This window comes from Octopus bimaculoides, chromosome 9 (genome assembly GCF_046866305.1).
Source record: "Octopus bimaculoides isolate indiv1 chromosome 9, ASM4686630v1, whole genome shotgun sequence".
Classification (NCBI taxonomy): domain Eukaryota; kingdom Metazoa; phylum Mollusca; class Cephalopoda; order Octopoda; family Octopodidae; genus Octopus; species Octopus bimaculoides.
In genome coordinates this window covers 29203108-29227599 of record NC_142936.1, presented here as the reverse complement: position 1 = coordinate 29227599, position 24492 = coordinate 29203108, and the positions used below count along the sequence as shown (strand labels likewise).

General features: G+C 36.8%; 1 protein-coding gene across 1 annotated transcript in view; it reads right to left on the bottom strand.

Annotated features, from left to right (window-relative positions):
- Window positions 1-304: 304 nt before the first annotated feature.
- LOC106880425 (phospholipase A-2-activating protein) overlaps window positions 305-24492 on the bottom strand; it is a 41966-nt gene continuing 17778 nt past the window's right edge. Inside the window, exons 7-12 of the mRNA XM_014930340.3 lie at window positions 23988-24142; window positions 19280-19502; window positions 17476-17523; window positions 11230-11307; window positions 8369-8512; window positions 305-2241 (exon numbers count right to left, since the gene is read on the bottom strand). Of these exons, the coding sequence (XP_014785826.1) occupies window positions 1661-2241; window positions 8369-8512; window positions 11230-11307; window positions 17476-17523; window positions 19280-19502; window positions 23988-24142 (1229 nt within the window). The 3' untranslated portion in view covers window positions 305-1660. The remainder of the gene's footprint in view (window positions 2242-8368; window positions 8513-11229; window positions 11308-17475; window positions 17524-19279; window positions 19503-23987; window positions 24143-24492) is intronic.

Below are 24492 nucleotides of genomic sequence, written 5' to 3'. Positions count from 1 at the left end.
TGCTACACTGTTCATACTCACTAATGTCACATATCCAACAGACCATACTTGCTTCACACATAAATACACATGCATGTACACACATACAAACATGTTATGGGCTCCTGTACAATTTCTGTTCAATCAAAATTGAACAGAAGGCAATGGTCTAGCCGAGGTTGAAGACACTTGTCCAAGTTTCTATGCAATAGGACTCAACCCAAAACAAATTGTGAAGCAAACTTTTTAACAACACAGCCATGTCTGCACCTACAACCAAATATTAAAAACGTTTCCCCTCTCTAAAGAAAAGGTTAAGACTATGAATAATTATAATTTTATTAATAACTCATCTCAGTTATTTAGACAATAAAGTTTAAATTCTGATTATTAACAGATATGTATGAGTGTTTATGCAGGAACTGAACTTACAAAAGTATTATTTCATGCAGAGATTCTATTGAAGTGTGACCTATCAGTATATGTTATTTCAAACACATCTAGAAACTTAATATTCCTTCCACCCTACAAAGCTTCTTGAATAATTAATGAACTTGTATAAATTAGTGGTTCGTTAAAAGAGACTGATAGAATAAGTAAGCTTACAAAGAATAAGTCCTGGGGTCAATTTGTTTGACTAAAGGCGATGCTCCAGCATGGCCACAGTTAAATGACTGAAACAAGGAAAGGAATAAAGTATGAAATTGTTGATTTTGATTTCAAAGTGAGATGCTGTGTTCAATGAGTTCCAACTTATTGAACAATTGATTGTCCTTATTAAGGACAGTCAATGTTAAATGGATTGCTTCGTACAAGTTGACAATGCAAAATCTGACTCTTCTGTCTACAAAGACATATCTGTATGTTTCAGTCTCAGTGAAATTTAATTAAAGCTAATAATCTTCCCCCATTCTTTCATATAATACCTAATTTTCTACAAGAGCATAAACTGGAAGGCCAAATGACCTTGCTATCAGCAACCCTAACCAGTTTTTTAAGCTAAGAAATTTTTTTATTGCACCAGTCTTTGAAAGTGTAAAGTAACCAGTTGTAATGTTGGCAAGGAATATAAACATTTGCATATATGAGCATGCACCCCACCCCACAGAACAGACTTTCAAATAATTTGTCAACAAATTACATTCAAAAGGTATTGGTCAGTCCAGATGTATAGTAGAAAACACTTGCCCAGTGTGCTAAGCAGTGAGACTGAACTTGAAACCACAACATTATGAAGCCAACTTCTTAACCACATATAGCCTGCCATTGCCTATACACGTACATGTCTTAAATGGATATCAATGACTATCAAGAAGTAATTATTTCAGATTCTACACACAGTCCCAGAACAAATTATTTGCCAAACAAGTAAAACCCCCAAATTTATGCATTTATTTCTTGGTTTACTAACATTCCAGAAAATGTACGCTGTTAAATTTCACATCACCAATCAGAGAGAAAAAAATTCCTTTCTTGATTATAGAATAAATTATATATAGATTTGATATTTTAAGAAATAATTTTTATTTAATTGCTGATGTTATTTTCTTTTTGCCTTTAGATACCATTAATTTACTAGATAGCTTTATGTGATAAAATGTACTTAAGCAGTCTGATGTTAAAACAAGGAAGTAGAGTAAAGCTTTGTAAGACAGTCACTGATAAAATGAAATAATCTGTTTTACATGACTTTCAACCTTTCCAGCAAATATTTAGCACAACTGCTGACTTTTTCAACATTCATTTTAGTATCCAGCAATGGCTGAATGTGTTTCTCAAATCCTAAAGATGCTGCAATACCAAGTGCTATTTCATCATTATGTAATAGGTTTCCGAGCATTACTAAAAGACGGAATATAGCTTCTTGGTCTAGCTTTTCTTCTTCAAAGAGCTTTTTAGTGATTGTCAGGCATTGGGATTTACCATCATGGTCATTTTTACTGAGGTAGATGATTGAGTAATTCAAAAGCACTGTTGTCAAAGCAATCTGGATACCTTTAGTTGCACCAGGTATGCAATTGTTAAGTAATACCCAAATTGAATCCCTTTCACTGAGACAAGCTGTTTCTCCTGGTTTTTGTACAAAGACGTTAGCCAATATTCGTAAAGCTACAGTTTTGTTGGCATTTGATTGCTCAGAGTCACTCATATTTTTCAGAAACTCAACAATCTCCTTGCCATTTCCTGGAGTGCAAAAATATTGATTCACTGCTTCTGATTTAATTGCAATTCGTAGAACATCCAGTGCTGGGAAAATATAATCTGAAAAAAGGAAAATAATTACATTTAATTAATGCCATTACTTCTAATGATCACTAATCACTATATTATATCATTTAATGACTGTTTAACACAGCTACATTCAATCAGACCTGAGCAGAATTATTTGACAATAAGAAACCATATCAATAATTATCTGCCTAAAGTAATTCTTTTAGTCACCTCTCCAAGTAAATTTTTGCTTAGATTTTTTACAAATACTTGAAGTAATGTTCCTGACTACTAATTCAATTGATCATTAGTTCAAACTTTAATATTTGCCACTGCGTTTAATATCCTTTGGTTTGCTTGGCCTGACTGCTTCAAGGTTGGAAGTAAGAAGGGTACCCGCTTGTAAAAACAAAGGACAAAACTTGCTCACAGAACCATCATAAACAACAAATTGAAAATAGTTACCAAACTGTGGTCATGCTAGAGCATCATGCTCAATAAATTTTAGTTGTTTTTATCACTAACAGTATTTAGTCTGGTACTTATTTTATTGACTTTGGAAGGACAAAAGGACAAGTCAACTTGTTTCAGAAGACATTAGTTGCCAAAAGCTATAATGGAAGTCAATAAATACAAGTTTGTTCTTTATTTCTTTCAATATTTTTTAAAGAATTGTTCTCTTCTTAAAGGGTTTACATTTCCATGAGGTACATGGTAGACATATAAAAATCATACATTATTTACATTCAACGGATATTTGTCCTCATCTTTGTTGTTAACACGTTTCAGCTGATATACCCTCCAGCCTTCTTAACCACTACGCTATATGGCATAGTGGTTAAGAGTGTGGGCTACTAATCCCAAGATTCCAAGTTCAATTCCAAGCAGTGACCTGAACAACAACAATAATAATAACAACATCGAAAAATACCATTGGAATGAGAACCCAGGTTTGAAATTTTCCCAAGACACCTGAAGAAGGCTGGAGGGTATATCAACCAAAACGTGTTAACAACAAACAAGATGAGGACAAATATCCGTCAAATGTAAATAATGTACATAATTTCTCATCTCTTAAATATAGAACTATATAAAAATCATATTTTAGGTGAAAATTATGAAGTAAAAGTTGAATGAACCAGAAAATTTGAAAATCTGGAATCCAAATCAATTGAAGTCCCAAGCTTGGTACAACAAATAATCCAGTATGCATGGCACTTACTAAATGTTTTCATACTACATTGTTTATTGCCAGACATTTTATATAGTAACTGTGCACTTTACAGATGTCACATTAACATTATAATGAAATGATAGGATGCTTGCGTTTGTATGCATATGTTTCTATAATGAGGTAACAATTAGAAACTGTTCCTATTCTTTTTATCATATCTAAGCTTCTCAGAGCCTAGCATAAAGCTTCCCTTCAACTACACTCTCTTTCAGTCAAGGGGGCTTTTTACTTGGTAACCGCAATAATGCTAGTGCCACCAAAAAGGCACCCAGTACACTCTGTAAAATGGTTGACATTAAGAAGAGCATCAAGCTATAGAAACCATGCCAAAGTAGACACTGGAGCATGACATATACCTCTGACTTATCTGGTTCTGTTGAACTGTCTAATCTATGGAAGGTAGATGTTAAATGACTGATGTGTGTGTGTGTGTGTGTGTGTGTGTGTGTATATATATATATATATATATATATAGAGAGAGAGAGAGAGAGAGAGAGAGAGAGGTGGGCACTGTTAATCAAAAAGTTAACTTTGTTAATCATTAATCTGTTAATGTTAACTTTTATTGAAAAAAGGCATAACTACAGTTTAATACCCCACCGAATTTGTTACTTCATGACATCCAGGAAAATGGATACTTTTTGATGAAATTTTCACCAAATAATTGCTTATATCCTGTAGATCGAGTGTATGTAAAGATTTGTTGGAAAATAATTTTCCAAAGGGAAGAGGAGTTTCAGAAAATTCACAGGACCCAACACTTTCCCCCTCATAACTTTCTGGAAAATAGGTATTTTTTCATGAAATTTTATACAAATACCATTCAAGTGGTGTAGATTATGATTACAAAGAAATTTGTAGGTAAAATTTTTGGAAGGGGCAGGAGGAGGAGGAGGAGAAGTTTCTGGAAAATGGAGTTTTGGATCAGACAGCCACACAAGTTGGAATTTGTCTGTTTTGATGTGGATTATTTCCAATGTTTTCATCAAAGTCTTCACAATGATAGGAGGCATCTTTTCATGAAAGAAAAAAAATGCTCTCAGTCCTCAAAATTACCATCTCGCTCTCCCTCAGACACCATGTCTCACTCCCATACAGCATCGCAGCTCTAACACAACTCTTACAGACCCTTCCATTCATCTTTAATGAGAACCTTTTCCCATATAACAATGCTCCACATTCCCTGAACTTCACCCAGCCAAGTCTCTCTCTTGCTGTCAGCTGCTTCACACCCACCTTATCTCCCAAATAACAAAACCCTTCCACCGTTTCCACCTTGTCACATACATAGCATTTCCACTGGTTCCGTCAGCCCCTCCAGCTCCTTTTTCACATCTTCCACAAACAAACTCTCTCGCCAGTCTTAGGGTCACCTTCTTCATTTTCGTACATCTACCATGAATCTATTTCTCACATCTCGTACACAACACCGCATTTGCCATTACTCTCCTCCCACATACACCACATGGATCCACCTTACTCACTAACATTTCTCCTTCCACCCTGCTCACCATCACCTTTGTCTTCCTGAGGTTTACCTTCAAACACCTTTCATTTCCAAAACTTCTCCCTCAATCCCTCCATCGTCTCAACTCATCAGAACAAGGTCATCTGCATACAGTATCTCCATTATCAATCCCTCTCTTGCACTTTGTTACCACATCAACCACAATTGCAAACAACAACGGTGACAACACAGATCCCTGATGCACACCAACTTTCACTGCAAACTCCTCTGACAGCTCTGATCCAATTCTAACTCGTCTTTACCTCCTCATACAAACTCATCACTGCCCTCACTATTACCTCTAGTACACCTCTCTTCCTCAATGCCTACTCAATCACCTTCCTTGGAACCCTATCAAATGCTTTCTTCTAGCTTGCTCCCTTTCTTCCTGTAACATCTCCCACCGCCACCAGATCAACCAAACAGCTTGTGTGTGTAGCTGTTTGCCACAAGGTTTTCTCCTTAGGCAACAGCCCAAAATAAAAATAGAGTCACAACTTTAGTAATAAGCAGTAGTAACTCCTACACTGTCCTTTGATATATTTAAGCCTCTCATCTTTTACAACTTAACTACTGTTAAAGTCTGCTGTGTTCCTTCTCTGGGTGGTGTCTCATGGACACCATCCTTTCCTCTCTTTCGTTCTCTCCATTTTTTTACTTATTTTTTGCTAACTACAGAAATAAAAGTGCCAGGTGTTGGGCTGTCGGTGACTAAACTGGCAACCCTTCAGAGCTCGCTTTGTGAGGAGGGTGCTTTTCTTGCTATTTGACTGCCATGCAGGATTAAATACAAGACCTGTCAAAGGGTGGATGAACTCTGAAGAGTCAACGGTCATCCAAATAAGCAACTCTCATTATTAGCTGTGCTGCCTATTAAGCCCTTACCTGCTTAAGACAGCAGCAATAACAACTCCACTGCCTTGTGACAATACCCACTTAAGGGAAAGGCTTCAGAGTAAGCCCCAAGGATAAATCCAGAGCTGGAGTCCCTAAGACAGTTTGATGCTGTAAACAACCTTGTTCTAGCAAACCCTGCAGCCCCACTGGTGTCAAGTTGTATTGACCGTTGCCCTTCCCTTGGATAACACTGGTGGCAGTGGAGAAGGGAGACATGCTGGAGGGAGAGGCCATTGGACAGCTACCACCCACCTCAAGCTGGGCAGCCCCCAGCCAGTAGTCCTGTCACAGTCCACCTGCTCCACTGAGTGTGTGGGGCTTAGGGAAACTAATATCCTGAATCGTGGGCTGTAAACATTGCACCAAGAAAAACGAACAAACAAGCAAGCAAGCGATGCAAAAAACCAGCATTCAGACTTGGATGTTGGAACATAAGGACCATGACAACTGGTTTGTCAGTGGACCTTCAACAAAATCAATGACACATGTAAGACAGCAGTGATCAACAATGAACTGCCACAACTCCGAGTGGATATTGCAGCACTCCAGGAAATGAGGCTCCCAGATTCAGGGACCTTTTGTGAAAGAGAGTATACCTTTTCTGGCAAGGGAAAGGCATAGATGAAACTTTGAGCATGGTATCGGCTTTGCCATGAGGAACTAACTGTTGAAGTTGGTAGAACTCTGCAGCAATGGTTTGGAGTGGATACTCTCACTTCGACAGTGTGCAAATGACTACTGGTTACAACTATGTGTAAATATCCAACTGCTGTTTGACATGGACAACACTTGCAGAATGTATGAGGATATCAAGAAAGCCATCAGCCCAACCCAGAGCAAGATAGCCCCACTCAAATCCAGAACAGGGGAAATCATCAAAGGCAAAAGAGAGCAGCTGGAGAGATGAGTGGAACATTATTCTGAATTCTATGCCAAGGTAAACACCTTGGACAGTATGCGAGACACTGTAGAACACCTACCCAGCATGGAGGAACTGGATACACTACCAACTGCTGAAGAACTGAGCAGAGCTATTGATGGCTTGCTCACTGGAAAAGCACCGGGTTTGGACAGCATCCCACCAGAGATCATCAGATGTGCAAGGAGAGTTCTACTCAGTCACTTGCTGAAGCTACTGTGTCAGTGATGGAGGAGGGAGCAAGACATGAGAAACTGCAACATTGTCACCCTATATAAGAACAAAGGGGACAAAAGTGACTGCAATAATTACCGAGGTATCTTGCTGTTAAGCATTATCGGGAAGGTCTTTGCCCACATGGTCCTAAGCAGACTACAGAAAATCACTGAGAGAGTATACTCCAAATCTCAGTGCAGTTTCAGATCAGAAAACTCCACCATCAACATGATCTCTCTTTGACAGTAATAGGAAAAGTGCTGAGAGCAAAGGCAACCACTCTTTATCACCTTCAGTGACCTCACTAAGGCTTTTGATCAAGTGAGTAGAGACAGCCTGTTCAAAATCCTTGCCAAGATTGGCTGTCCTCCAAGAATCCTCGGGATAGTCCAATCATTTCACAAAGATATGAAAGGCGTCATTCAATTTAAGGGCTCTTCTTTAGAGGCATTCAACATATGTAGTGGAATGAAGCAGGGCTGTGTGCTTGCTCCCCACCTTGTTCAGCATCTTCTTGTAAAGTGTTACATATCTACCAATGAGTCAAAATTACTTCATAAAGTTTTCAAAAGTAGGAAGGGATCATCCATGGATGCATGTTTAGGTGTTAAAAATCTATCCTTTATTTTATTGTTACACCCTGAGATCAAAGATAAATTTCAGCTCTGTGGGATCTGAATTCAGAATGTGGTTTTAGAGAATTTGGATGTGAAATGATTTTGAAATTTTAAACTTAGGTGAAAATTTTCAAATTTAGTATATCAATGTACTTGTTGAATCCAATTTTGTGATTCATTTATTCCAGAAAAATTTTACAGAGGTTTAAAGTTCATAATTTTTACCTAATCAGAAAACAGGGTTTGGAAGCTAGCATTTTGTGCAAAATAGCTGTGTATCATAAAATGAAAGTAATTGCATCTCATATGAAGGAAGAGAGAGAGAGAGGGAGCAGCATGTGTGAGAGATAATACATATAGAAAGGAAAGTGTAAAGGAGAGAGCCTAATGGTGACAAATAGAGAATAGGGGATTTGTCGATCAAAAAGTTGAGTTATTTCTTGTAGCAAATTATATTTTTTTAACATTATTTACAGACAACCTTCTCTTTGGGATGCAGATTTCAAAAATCAAATTTTAATTTTCTCAAGGACACACTGTTTCGGAGCCTTTTGGGGTTAAACACACATACACTCTGATTTATATAGTATGTTTATACACATACACAGCAGGTTTCTTTTAGTTTGTTTACCAAATCCTCTTCTACTATAGCCCTAGGCTTTGCTCAACCTAGGACTATAGAAGATATTGTGGGACTGAATCTGAAATCATGTGATTGGAAAACAAACTTCTTAACCACATTACCATGCCTATACTTATTGAATATTAAAAAAAAAAAGTTAATGTACCTTTAGGCCATTTCAAGAGTGAATTTAAAGTTGTCAATAGTTCTGGTGTTGAAGATGTTCCTAAGATCAGAGGTGAAAGTTCATTGATAGAAGATTCTGGAATTTGAAGATGCCCAGTTTTCTTGTTGAACTCATGCAGCTTATCTAAAAAGGTAAAAAGTAAATTACAATAAAATGAGAATTTTTTAAATACAGAGATAGATATAAGTTTCTATGGAAGCTATTATAGCTGCTATTTCAAGTAGATGCATCATTTTCAGTTGTCAAATCAGAGGCCAATGTTGTGGTTTCAATCTAACCTTTTAACCCCTGAGCATGAAACAGAATTTAGCTCCTATAATATCTATCTAATTTCTACACTCCTTGGAGTAAGAATTAGTCTGCTACTTCTTCATCCCCTTGAGTGGAGCATAAGGCAGCTACTATGGTATCTGCCTATCTTCTAAAAGTGGTGCATAATACAGCTGCTATATGTCTACCTAATCTCTTTATCTCTTTGAGTGAGGTTTTATGCAGTTACTACTAAAAAACTTTCAAATGCAGCAATGTACCTGGCAAAATTTAGAAAAATTCGAGCTGAAAAGACATTCGAGCGAGTTCGTTGCTAGTACCGCCGGACTGGCTCCTGTGCAGGTGGCACATAAAATACACCATTTCGAGCATGGCTGTTGCCAGTATCTCCTGACTGGCCTTCGAGCCGGTGGCACGTAAAAGCACCCACTACACTCTCTGAGTGGTTGGCGTTAGGAAGGGCATCCAGCTGTAGAAATTCTGCCAAATCAGATTGGAGCCTGGTGTAGCCATCTGGTTCACCAGTCCTCAGTCAAATCGTCCAACCCATGCTAGCATGGAAAGCGGACGTTAAACGATGATGATGACTTAATGACAAATCAGTCATCTTGAAAAATAAAAGTGTTCTTAATTTTAAAAGGCTATTGAAAACTCACAGTGAACAGAGTACAGCATTTTTTAAAGTAAAATCAGCATCAGTAAAAAGCTAATTTGCTTGCAGAAATGATTTCACAGAAAAGGCAAAATCTCACACTTGGTGAAATACCAGCATGTAAAAATTTTAGCAGGTGAGATGCTGGGACAAGATCATTATAAGAAATTGAAAATGTTCCACTTGAAGCAAAACAATAAGTTAATGTATTGATGACATCTCATATGATGCCGAAAATATTTTGTGTGATAAATTGAAAAACAGAAGTTTTTCCTATCCAGGTTGATGAGTTGACAGATCTTATCAATAAATGCCACCAAAGCTTTTATAAAACTTGTTAATGAGCACCAAGTTCTGAAAGACTTTTCCTGTTGCAATGGATTTCTTTAGACAAACAAAGAAATAGATATAAGGTTTAATATTTATCCTTCAGTGTAAAAACAAGAGGTTTCTCTTGGAAGAATTGTACTGTACTGATATCCATACTGATGGTGCCCTTCAATGATTTAGCTCTCTAAGAGGTTTTGTTTCTCTTGTAAAACAAGAAAATGCAAGCATTGTCACAACACATTGATTTCTTCACAGAGAGGTGCTAATTTCAGAATCTCTGAGAAATGTTTTTGATGCTGCTACAAAAATGGTTGACTTTATTAAACTAAGATTAGTTCACTCCAAAATGTTTTAAAATGTGTAAAAACCTGGAAAAAGAGCACATAAATTTCTTCTTAAATACAGAAATCTGGTGGCTGAGTTGAGAAAGAATTCTAAGTAGAGTGTTTGAGCTCAAGATAAATTACAGGAATACTTTGAAGAAAACAATGAGACAGAATTTGCCAAGTAGAGTGAAGATAAAAAAAAGGCAGAAGTTAGTCTATTTAGCAAACAGTTTCCATTGCATAAAGTGGACAAGTCATTGTAAGACTTCAAAGAAAATGTATTAGTCTCAAATAACAAGATTCTTGAATTTAAAAAAGACTAAATCTTCAGAAAAATATTTCAACTTCGGTTGGAATTTAAGAACAAAGATGGATATCAGAAATTTTCAAGTCTTCTTGAAAACTTGAACTGTTGAAGCAAACTAAACCATATTTTGTTTCCCTAACAACAGAAGTGTATGATGAGATGAAGGATCTATATGTTGGATTTTCTGCTCACTCTAACCTCTTGATTTTAAGAAAAGAGGAAGAACTTTGTGAACTGCAATCTGATTGTACATTGCAAATGAGATTTACTGGCCTAAATTAAAGATGAAATCTATGCGTGTTTTAAGTTTGACTCAGAGTGAAATATTTGTGAAGCAAAAAACAATAACAGGTTTCTCATTAAAGAAGCAAATTTCATTTAATTAAATTGGCTTCAAAAATATAGCACTGCTTTCATCTATATGACATTGCTTTCATTTATCTGATATCTTGCCAATAAAAGATTAAGTTATTGAAGCAGTTATTAACTGTTTACGTGTTGAATAGAATGTTGGTTATTTATGTTTATTTCTTGTGAACAGATACATTTTCTTTTCTTATTTAGCTTTATAAAATGGCAAAGATCTTGGAAGAGCCTTCTAAAACAAAACAAAAGTTTTGCAAAAATGCTTCAGCAGTGTACTACTACAACAGCACCAGCTTTCAAGTGGGTACTTGTCTGTCTGTCTGTTTGTGTGTGTGTGTGAGAGAGAGAGAGAGAGAGAGAGGGGATTTAGCCATTTGAAAGCTAATGCATTTCTACTCAAGAGTGATAGGATACAAAATTCCATCCTTCTCTCCTTAGCTTGTAGTCTGACACCTTGTTTACCCATTCAGCAGTGGCTCATCCTGTTGTCATAATAATATAGCAAACTGAATTGGGAAACCAATAAAATTATTGGATGGACAAACATTTGGAAAGAAAAATAGCTAAAGAGACTAAGAAATAAACTTACCAAGTATTTGTTTCTCATTGGCTGCATCAACTGTAAGGAAAGCATACCTGGGAAAAAAGGAGTTGGCTGGAGTGTATTCTGTTAAATAGAAGTGGAATAGGGATAATGAGATCTTTGATAATGAACAGAGTCTTTAAGAAATTTGAGAAAATCATAATAAATAGATACAAAATTAAATAAAATGTATTTAGGAAACATTAAACGTTTCTACATTGAAGAAAAGAATTAAAACCAATACATGAAATATTTTACTGATCTCCCACAAGTATAATGTATTAAGTCAATACCATCACCTTTAAGTATCTATTAAATGGGTGGCTGGTAAATTCTGATTTTAAAAGAAAGATAGCTGTGACAATTATGCCATTCCAAAGAGCATCAGGGATGTAAGTAAAGTGAAACTGCAATGAAGTTGAAGACTTGGTTCACTAAGAAGATCTATTCAATGCCTTTATAATTTATTGCAATAGCCATGATAGTTGCAGATAACTTGTTTCTGTTGCATAACTGTTGACTACTAGAAATTTCTGAAGAATATAGCAAGAAACAATATTCTTGTACTCTTACTTGTTTCCGTCATTTGACTGTAGCCATGCTGGAGCACCACCTTGAAGGTTTTTTTTAGTCAAACAAACTGACACTAGGACATCTTTTTTTAAAGCCTAGTACTTATTCTATCAGTCTCTTTACTGAATTGCTAAGTTATGGGGATGTAAACACACTAACATTGGTTGTCAAGCAGTGATGGAGGGACAAACACAAACACAAAGATACACACACATGATGGGTTTCTTTCAGTTTCTGTCTACCAATCACAAGGCTTTGGTTGGCCCCAGTTTATTACGGTTTTGACTTGGAAGAGATAAAAAATATAATTATTTCTTGAGTAGAAATCTATGGTGATAAATCCATCACTTATAACTTAATTATAAGTATTTATCACCATACATAAATCTTAACACAGGCTGCGTAAACGCTGTGGTGAATTATACATACCACAAAACGCTGAACGTGCATATACATTGAAGATAATAAAGCTCACTCTTTTTCACTGCTATAATAACAGTTTCATAGTTACAGAAACAAATTTTATCAACAGAATGGAGAAAATTAAGAAAAAGAAAATATTTACTAAATTAGTTTATTTACATACATTTAATATTTACAGTACATTTTTATAAGTCAAAAGAAGACTGTTGTAGAGAGTTATGACAAAATTTATATTAACTAATTCTTCCATAACTAAGCTACAAGAGTTTTAAACAACAATAAAAGACATGGCATAGCAATAGCCAATATTTTAAGAGAGTGAGTGTCGTGGAAACGAGTGACAACCAACAATGACTGATTAATTTCCCAAAAATCAAGGTTTTTATAACTGCTCACACCTGAATTCTAAGAACTGTATTTTGTGAAAGATTTCTCTTTGATGAAAGTTAGAATTCAAATCTGGGCAGTAATTTTAACCAATGGGAAACTAACAATTATACCTATTTGTCCAACATGACCATTACGTCATATTACCACTGATAAATGTTTATTATAACTTGCTACAGACATTATAGGTAAGAATCTTTGGATGTAAGCTCCCAGACAGATGAGTTCACAATATGGTTTGAGCCCTGGCTTATAGCAATTGCATTTCTTTTACACAAAAAAACATGAAACATGAGGTTAGTGTTTGATGGAAACTTTTAGTTGTATCACAATAATTCAGCTCAGAAAATTGAAGGCATCAAATATGCTATATACTGTGTCTTTTTAATGTCCATTTCATAATACTAACATTGATTTAAACAGAGATTTATTTGAGGTAGGATTATATGGCTGGATGCTCTTCCTCTTACCAACTCTTACCTGTTTCTCAAGTGAGAAGAATCTCAATCGCAAAGGACTTTGGAAGTGCAGGAGTGGCCAGTTATAACGGCAACAAGGAATGTCAATATCAGCATTATTTGCTGAAGGGGGTTATGAATGGACGAGTGTGGAATATATAAACATTGACACATATACACACACTCAATAGGCTCCCTGAAATTTCTATTTACCAAATTTCCTGGTTGGTTTGGGCTATTGTGACAAATACTTATCCAAAGTGTTATATAGTGCAACCAAACTCCTGGCCACATGAATGTGAAGTGAACTTGTTAAGTACATATCAATGCCTGCACCTTTTTTACTTAATAAATGTTAATAGTTGAGAGAACAGTTGATTGCAATGACTAATATTTTACTGGTATTTAGTTTATCAATCAAGGAAAGAATGAACAGTATTATCTGGTTTAGCAAGACTTGAGCTGAGAAGATTTTAATTACTTAATACAAGCCTCCACTGATCTACCAAATAACAAAGAAATTAATCAAATAATCACTTTTCAACACCTATATCACTCCAGGTCTAAAAAGAAGTTATGATGTTTTTGTCTTCCTCAAGTGAATCTGTGTAGCCTATGTGAAGTGCAGGATAGGAAATCAGTTTGTTAAGAATTAACTATTACATCTTGGTACCCATTTCTGACCAATCAATGATTTAATCAGACACAAGACATTTTATTTCTAAGAGAACACCAGCACCTGAAGGGACAAGCCTGTATGTATGGAAGATAGTGACTTTACTTAGCTTTACAGGTCTTAACAGTAAATTGCCACATCTCCTGGTCCCTTGTCAATTTCTCAGTGAGGCCCAGCATCCGAAGATCCTTTCTCACTGCTTCCTCCCACATCTTCCTGGGTCTACCCCTTCCACAGGTACCCTTCACAATTAGAGCTTGGCACTTCTTTATGCAACTGTCTTCATCCATATGACACAAACCAGCGCAGTCTTCTCCCTTGCACCAAACAGCTGATGCTTCTTAATACCCAGTTTTCCTCTTAAATCATTTACACTCTGTCATGCATGCACAGACATTACCCAACCAGTGGAGTATGCTAGCTTCATTTATTTCAAGCCTTTGCAAGTCCTCTGTAGTCAAAGCCCATGTTTCACTGTCATGTAACATAGCTGTATGTACACAGGCATCATACAATCTGCCTTTTACTCTGAGGGAGAGGCCCTTAGTTACCAACAAAGGTAGAAACTCTTGAACTTTGCCCAGCCTGTTCTTATCCTAGCTACTACACTTTCAGAACTCCTCTACTGCTTACTTGGTCTTGTAGGTAACAGAAGCTATCTACTATTTCTAATTATCTACCCAAGCCTATTGTCTGTGTAATTTTAGTGCTTATTGCCACACACAAAGACTATATTCATTAGCCTTCCTTTGATACTATTGCACCTCTTATGTGTCCAAAGCTTGCACTAGGTACAAAGTATGGAGTTTCTACCAACAACTTTCTTACATATTGAGAAGGGCCATCTCTCAGATGGGACTTGTGATTTGTCTGTTTTCCTACTTACTAGGATTTTGGTTTTTGCTAATATAACTCTAAGGCTCTTAGATTCCAGACCTTGTTTTTACACCTGAAATTTCTTCTCTAGGTAAGGTAGTGATTCAGCTATAAGAACAAGGTCGTCAGTGTTGAGCTCCTAGGGACAGCCGGTCCTGCATTCCTCTGTAAGGCCTGGAGGATTAAGATAAACAGGAGGGGGCTGAGAACTGAACCTTGGTGGACTCCTACTTGTATACTGAATTCCTTGCTATACTCACTGCCAACCTTCACTTTACTGGCAGCATCCATGAACATAGCTTGTACCGCTCTTACTGACCACTCCTCTATCCCTAGCTTCCACATTGACCACTAGATAAGGGAGTGGGGGACACTGTCAAAAGCTTTCTCCATGTTGACAAAAGCCAAGTACAGAGATTTATTTTTGGCTAAATATTTCTCCTGTAGTTGCCTCACCAGGAATATAGCATCATTTGGCACAAATTCGAACTGCATATCATCTACACTAATTCTCTTCCTAATTAATTGAACTATGACCCTTTCTGTGACTTCCATCACCTGGTCTAACAATTTGATGCCTCTATAATTATTTCTGCATTTGTAGCAGTTGACTATAATGTTGCTGACCAATTGTTGGGTATGACTCCCTCATAGACAACCTGACCAACTAAAATAATACCAATATTTAATAACAAGGATATTCCAACCCATGCCAGAATGGAAAACTGACATTAAATGATGAAGATGATGACTTAATGGTAAATATTTTATGGATTTCAGAAAGGCAAGTTGATCAACAGTAGATCTTGCCTCAAATAATACTAGCTACATATATATATCATATTCAACAACTTCATGTCAGATGATTTAAGTTTTCTTATATTCATATAAAGAAAGAGAGGCAGCACCCAAACTATTGAATTTAATGTGTGTGTGTGTGTGTGAGAGAGAGAGAGATCCAGTAACATTGTGAATAAAGGAAGAGACTACAATGGAATAAAAGAGTTGCGACAACAATTAACAAAAAGAATGTCTTACTATCTTTTGACTGACATATGTTAAATCCCAGAACCTAATGGAGTATTTCCATTAAGAGAGTTACTTGGCAGGGTCTTTAGGGTGTTTGAGAGAATGTCTTGTATAGTATTTATTCTGACTAAGGTGGCGAGCTGGCAGAAATGTTAGCACGCTGGGCGAAATGCTTAGCGGTATTTCGTTTGTCTTTACGTTGTGAGTTCAAATTTTGCCAAGATCAACTTTGCCTTTCATCCTTTTGGGGACAATAAATTAAATACCAGTTGCAAACTGGGGTTGATCTAATCGACTGGCCCCCTCCCCAACAAAATTTCAGCCCTTGTGCCTAGAGTAGAAAAGAATATTAAAGTGGCGAGCTGGCACAATGGGCGAAATGCTTAGCGGTATTTTGTCCGTTGCTACATTCTGAGTTCAAATTCTGCCAAGGTCGACTTTGCCTTTCATCCTTTCGGGGTCGATAAATGAAGTATCAGTTGTGTACTGGGGTCAATCTAATCGACTGGTCCCCTTACCAAAATATTTTGGGCCTTGTGTCTAGAGTAAAAAAGTATTTATTCTGACTCTCTTTACACTGAGTTCAAAATCATAATGAGATCCACTTAGCTTTTCATTCTATTGAGGTTGATAAAAAAAATACCAATCCAGGTTGGTGGATTGGTGGGACTGTTTTAGAGGGTCAAGTGAGATGACTTGTGGGATCAGTTGCAGCTCTTTGCATTCGAACAGTAACACCTGCAATTAAACTTGTGCCAAACTGTATTGGTCCACGTTGGCTGTCTTTACCTTGAATAAGTTTCATTGTTATGTAGAGGAGAGACTTGTATGCATGGGTAGTTGCAAGTCTTTCTCACAATAATCTTACCCTGACCTGCACATGTATATAATGACACATAGTCAACATTGAGCAACAGATGTAGCACCAATACTGTGTTGATCTCCAACAGATCTTCAGTGTTGACTAAATAGAAGCTCAGTTTGATAGCTGATGGCATCATATTTTTGAGCATACACCATTTCACATTATATAATCTTGTAACCTCTTTTCTTTATTCAATTGAATAATGCCTAATGTAATCCTAAATACATCATACCTGAAAAATGACTGCATGGTCACTGAAATGGCTTTTATCATAGATCTGCCTGGGATTAAGTAATAACCTCTAGTTTTATTCCTTTGCTTCCTCAACAGACAAAGGAATAAAAAAGCTGCATCCAAAGTAAATGGTACTCAAGTGGAGTGTAAGGTTATGGCAATTTCTTTACATCTCCCAAAACCATATATCATTATCATTGTTTAATGTCCATTGTTGGCATGGGTTGGATGGTTTGAGAAGAACTGACAAGCCAGAGGACTATGTCAAGTGTCAATGCCTGATCTGGAATGGTTTCTATGGCTGGATGCTTTCCTAATATCAACCACTTTATTGTGTGTACTGGGTGCTCTTTTCATGGCATTGCCACTAGTGAGGTCACCAAATGACTTGCCAAACAAACCCCCTCAACTGAGTGGCAGAATGGTATTGAGGAAGGTAAAAGTATGATAGAGGAAGATACAGAGGTTTCTTGCTGAAGTGGAGATATGTGGCTCTCCCCCACCTGGAAAGAGAGAGATAGTGAGGGTGCATCCACAGAGTACAAGATGAATATAAGGGAAAGACTAGAGATAGAGACTCTCACTTGTAGTGTCAACATTGATGGGTGTTTTTCAGGTTGTCTGTTAATAGAGGATGTGATTGCTTAGAGATGTTGGAAGTTTTCTGTGGTTGAAATCTAACACACAAACTGCAAATAGCATTATGAAAAATTCAGTAAAAAATTACTTACGAGTTTCATTTCCAGTAATTAAATCTGGTGGTATATAACGAGAACTTCCTGTTAAAAAAATACAAAGCAAAGAAAGAAATGAGAGGAATATTTTAGACAATATTGGAAGATATAGCAAAAAAGAATTATAAAAAATTATCTTAATCTAGAAGAGCAGTTGGAGTAATTTAGCTTGTTTATTGTAAAATTAAACAGACTGAGATAAAACAAATACAGAGACATTTGGAAATGTCAGCAACAATTTTATTTTAATTAAGTACAGCTGCATGTCAAAGATGTTTGCTTAACTACATAGCTTCAGGTTCAGTCCACTTACAGGCATTTTAGGCAAGTGTTTTCTACTATAGCCCTGGATCAACCAAAGCCTTGTGAATGTATTTGGTAAATGGAAACTGAAAGAAGTCCATGAACATGTATATAAATGTATATATGTGTACGTCTCCTTGCCTTGGCATCATGATATAGTTGTAAAAGAGCATCATCATCATACAAGCAGTGGTGTTATTTGTTTCCAATCTTCTAAGGAAACATGTTCAGCCATAGGAAAATATTAGCTTACTTGGAAACAGGAATGGCATCCAGCTGTAGAGAATCTGCCAATGATGATGAAAGCAGAGCTGATATTTTATAAAAGCATCATCACTCAATGACAGCCAGGATTCAACAATAGAGGTTATTCTTATATCTTTACCTCAAACTCAGTGTTTACTACTGTTAATTTATTTAACACAACAACAAAGGTGATGTAAATTGTAAAAACAGCATGAATTGATAACATATTTGATCCAAAGACAAATGTTAGTTTTATAGTTTTAACCTAAAGTTACTGGTTGCTTATTGAAAGACAAATAGGCTTTGGTTAATTATTTAAAACAAAGTTCTAAGCTAACAATATAGACATATGTAACCCCCACCCCACCAAATCATAACAGAAAACAATATAGTTTTAATTGTTTTAAGCTCTTTAGTTACTACCATAAACTCCAATATACCCCCTCCCCAATATTATTTTCCTTTCAAGAGAATCTTTATAAGCAATGGACAGTGTTTGTTTGCATGTGTGTATGTGTATGCAGATATACAAGCCCAAAATGCTATGTAGTGAGCCTGAACTAGAAACTGCTGGGATGAGAGGCAAATTTCTTAATCATACAGCCATGCCTGCACCCATATCTGTGTGTGTGTGAGTGTGTACGCACATATTTATACATCATTATTTTATATGAAATTTTTTATGCATTCATGAAGGTATTGCTGTTGGAACAATTCTTTTTTTCCACAGCTAGTCATCAGTACATATGAAACCTGTTTTTTGTCAGTTAGATGAACTGGAACAAACAGAATGGTGTACTTTGATCTGGAACTCAATATGGCTTCAGGAAAATGTGGGCTTGTGACCATCTACTCTGTAGTGAAGTTTCTAAACTTTAGCCTTTTTGTAATTTCATTATGGGATACCATTTTGCACTGCCACTGAACATGTCAGACAAGAAAGACAGTAATGTCAATATTTATATTTGTTTATTGGTTTCAGTCTCTGAACAGGAGCTATACTGGGTGTACAAGCTTCTAGGGGTATAGTTGATTATATTAACTATGGATTACATTTTACTGACCTGGAAAGATAATAGCCAAAGTAGACTAGATAGCATTTGAACCCAGAACATAACCATATATAAGGTATTTTGTCTGATGCTCACCGATTCTGTGATTCCCACATTGTGTCTTTTTTTTTGCTTTAAATCAAGATTGCATTCGTGTGTTTGTATGTATGTCAATGAAACTAGATTAAAATTATATTCACCAGTCAAAGGATCACTGTAAGGTTGTGTTGAAACAACATGTGGCTGGGCTGCTTTAGAGTTATCGATAATAAACTTAGCTACTTGGTCTAAGAACATTGGACTCAAGTCATTGGCCTGTAAGAAGTCATTTGCCACTGACCATGGATTCTCATCTAGGTTGTATGGTAATTTCAAAGCTGGGATATTTGGGTCTATGTCCACACTAAAAACATAATCATATTCCTGAAAATAGAAAAAGAAAAAAAATTGTATACATACATATATATATATATGATATACATACACACACACACAAATGTATATATGTGTGTACATGTGTGTATGTGCATATCAATACACATAGTATAAGGATGTTGCAAGAGCACAAAACAAAATATACATGCATGCACGCACACAATTTGTTTGCATATTTGTACAAAGCCTAAGATAAAGATGAACGTTTCAGTTAGCAGGAAAAAAGACCAGACTTGATTGTAATCTAGGATGTGGCCATGCCTGACAGGCAGAAAAAGAGTATGTAGGAATTCCACATGATATACTCAATATAAAGCATGAGTGCATGAGAGGTGCAGTAGGACCACAGATAGGCTAACAAAGAATTTAGTTGAAGCACAATAGTAGCCAACAGCAAGAGTACCAATGAAATTCATTCCTTCAAGTAGCCAGAGGGCTCCCTGACTGCTACAGCAACTCAGGTATTCTTATCCACAGTAATGGTGGGTATTCTGAAAGAATAGTATTTAGTGTAAGAATAGGGTGGAAAAAAAGCTTAGAGAACTATTATCTCCACTTGTAATAAACAGAGTCTTTCTTTGAGTGAAGGACAAATTCTATGATGGTTGAGTATGAAGAGCACTATTGCATGGTAGTGAGACATGGATGTTAAATGTAGAGAATATGTGATGGCTGGGAAGAAATATTACCTGCTTACTCTGATGATATTTAAAGTTGATGTGAATGAATAATGGGGCACAAATAAACTTAGAGAAAAATTGGGTGTAAGAGGAATTAGCTATAATGTAAAAGAGAGGAGATGGTATTGGTATGAGCATATGAGACATGAAAAGTAAATCAATACAGTGAAGTAGATTCATTAAGATTTATTCAAGCCAAATCTAAGTGAGTTGCTACTCAAGTTTTGTGCTTCCATTTCATGAAGTAATTGGTGATGCCTTTTTGATGCAGAGAATTATCACTCGAAAGGCTGTGCAACTCACACTTATCCCTCCCCCACCTGTTCAATTTCTGTCAACCCATGGTAAGTACAAGACAACCTAAAGGTGACAACCAATGTTACTAAGGTGATCCAACATGTGCATCTATCTATCTATCTATCTATCTATCTACCTACCTACCTACCCACCCATCCACCCACCCACCCACATATATATATATATATATCTCACCGAGGCGATGACTTCTGACCGAGACCTTTGGAAATATGCTGTGCGTGAGAAGACCCGGCAAGCCAAGTGAGACCTAAATCCAAGGCCTCTGCCAGGGGTGTAGCCAGCCCACTTATGCGTACCTTTCCTACATTGGACACTAAACTCCGCTTGCGAAGACTTGTTGAGGCAAGTGAAATCGAAATTGAACTAAATTCGACGACTGGCACCCATGCCAATGTCGTCTCCTTCATTGGACACGAAACTCAGCTTGCAAAGACTTATTGGGGCAAGCAAAAGCGAAATCGGGATAGCACCTGTGCCCAGCGTCGCCTTCCTGGCACTTGTGCCCGTGACATGTGTAAATATTTTCGAGCGAGATTGTTGCCAGTGCCCCTGGACTGGCTCTTGTGCGGGTGGCACATAAAATATACCATTTTGAGCGTGGCTGTTGCCAGTACCGCCTGACTGGCCTTCGTGCCAGTGGCATGTAAAAGCACCCACTACACTCTCTGAGTGGTTGGCGTTAGGAAGGACAGCCAACTGTAGAAACACTGCCAAATCAGATTGGAGCCTGGTGTAGCCATCTGGTTTCATCAGTCCTCGGTCAAATCGTCCAACCCATGCTAGCATGGAAAGCGGACGTTAAATGATGATGATGATGATGATGATGATGATGATATATATATAATTAAAATAGTAGGGTAAAAAATTGGATATTAATTAATATCAATTTAATACGAGGTAACTAGCACATTAAAAGAATCAGGAGATTCAGAAAAAAATTATCTGAGATCTTAAAAGAATTATTGTATATGTATATAATTATTGTATATGTATATAATAATCAAATATACATGTATATATATATATATATATATATATATATATATATATATATAGTTTTAGGGAAAAGAATCAAGTTTCAAGAACTCATCGATGAAAATCCACTATAGTGGATTTTCATCGATGAGTTCTTGAAACTTGGTTCTTTTCCCTAAAACTATATATTTTTATATATTATAATCTATAAAGCTCAATTTAATTTAAATTTTTTATAAATTGATTTGAATTGAGTTTTTACCTGTAATTTTGGATTTTGTCCCTAATATTATTATTATATATTTATATATATATATATATACACACACACATATATATATATACATACATATATCATCATCAATATCCGTTGTCCATGTTGGCTAGTTTGACGAGGGCTGGTAAGCTGAGGGGCTGCACCAGACTCCAGTCAGATTTGGCATGGTTTATACGGCTGGATGCCCTTCCTAATACTAGCCACTTCAAGAGTGTAATGAGTGCTTTTACATGCCATCACCACGGGTGCCAGTTGCATGACACTAGTATCTGTCACAACTTCGATTCCACTTGGCTTGATGAGTCTTCTACTCAAGCACAGTATATTGCCAAAGGTTTCAGTCATCTGTCATTGCCTCTGTGAGATCCAACATAAGAAAGGTGCTTTTTATATGCCAGTTATGACATTGACAATGGCCATGACCAGGATTTCACTTGCCAGGACGGGTCTTCTCAAGCACAGCATATTGCCAAAGGTTTCAGTCACTAGTCATTGCCTCCACGAAGCCCAACGTTTGAAGATCATGCTTCACCACCTTGTCCCATATCTTCCTCAGTCTCCTTCTTCCACAGCTTCCCTTCACTGTTACAGACTGGCACTTCTTCAAACAGCTGTCCATATTCATCCACAACACATGACCATACCAACACAGTCATCTCTCTTGCACACCACATTTTATACCTCTTATGCCCAACTTTTCTCTCAAGACACTTAGTGTGCATGTATGACAGAGTGTAGGTGCACATCCAGTGAAGCATACTAGCTTCATTTCTTTCAAGCCTATGTATGTCCTCAGCAGTCACAGCCCATGTTTCACTGTCATGTAGCATAGCTGTTTGCACACAAGCATCATAGAATCTGCCTTTCACTCCGAGGGAGAGGCCTTTTGTAACCAATAGAGATAGGAGCTCTCTGAACTTTTCTAGCTTATTCTTATTCTAGCAGCTATGCTCTCAGAGCATCAACCTCCACTACTGACTTGGTCACCTAGATAACAGAAGCTATCAACTACTTCTAGCTTTTCCCACTGGCATTTGATGGAGTCTATTTTCTGTACATCTGTAGTGTTTATTGTACCTGTGCACCTTCCACATACAAAAATTAGTTTCCCTGTTAACCTTCATCTGGTGTTGCTGCACCTCTTATATGTCCATAGCTTACACTGGGTACATCTTATGGAGTTACTACCTATGTCTTTTCTAAAGACTGAGCAGGATCATCTGCCTGAAGGGATTTGTGACTTGTCTGCTTTCCTACTTACTAAGACTTTAGTTTTTGTTAGATTAACTCTAAGGCTCTTTGATTCTAAACCTTGCTTCCACACCTGAAATTTCTTCTCTAGTTCTGGTAGTGGTGATTCAGCTCTAAGAGCAAGGTCATCAGCATAGAGGAGCTCCCAGGGACACCCTGTCTTAAATTCCTCTGTTATTGCCTGGAGGACTATGATGAACAAGAGAGGGCTGAGGACTGAGCCTTGGTAGACCCCTACTTGTACCATGAATTCATCACTATATTCATTGCTAATTTTCATATGCTATTTGATAAACTATCAATTGTTAGGGTTTAGAATAATGCAAGTACCAAACTATGTGCCACTGCATAGTTTCAAAACTTCTGCCATCTCAAAAATGAAACAAGGTACTACAACACTCTGGGTTACAAGGCCACAATTCTTCAGCTAAACCATAAGGAGGATATTAGTGAAATTGATGTTGACACTTTCAAAACAGATTTTGACATTCTGTATGCACAGTTCTATGAATTGGCCTACATTGCAGCAGCATATACAGATGAGAGACTTGTTGCTGTCCACCATCAGTCATCAAATGCCTTGAGGTTCAAGGTCCTGAGATCAACCTTCACAATTCTGTCTCATGTCTTCCTGGGTCTCCCACTTCTACAAGCTCTATCCACACTTCTTTATACAGCTGTCCTCCATATGCATCACATGGCCATACCAGCACAGTCTTCTTTCTTGCTCACTGTATCTGATTTCTTTTATGTCCAGTTTTTTTCTCAACTCATTTGTATTTTATCATTCATGCACACTTACAGTGCACATGCAACAGAGTATGCTAGCTTCATTTCTTTCCAGTCTTCTTAAGTTCTCTACATTCAAGGCCCATCACATTTTTTTACTTCCATTTTTCTGTGTTGGTATTGGCTGAAATGCAAAGCAGCATTATATATTTAAAAAAAGATAAAAATTTTCAAAGTCCTAACCTTTCCTTTGTACAATGTTTTCCCTTGTGGAGCATGGTCATCGGAACCTGATCCTGTGACATCTCCAAGTAAATCCCACTGTTCACTGTTAGTGTTCCATACATACATTATTATTTTATCACCATCTCTCACCATTCGCTGCTGACCAGCTTGACCTACAAAAAGGAAAAGAAGTTTAAAACCAATCAATACACCAGCTAAGCCAAAAGAACAGAGAACAACAAAGTACTAAAGGCCACAAATTTTGCAGGGCAAGGGGTGTAGTTTATTGATAAATTTGACAAGAAATGATAAACAAGACCCTAACTCTAAGCTAATGTAACTTCATGACAAAGTTCAATATTAAATTACGAAAAATTGAAGAACCAATTTAAGGTGTATATAAGAAAATTATAAGTTCAAACATTTCAGAATAAAAAATCTTATTTGGTCAAGTTCAGTGATATGGGAAAAATTAAAAAGAAACTGCAACACCACGAGTCCATATCTTATTACAGGCAATTCC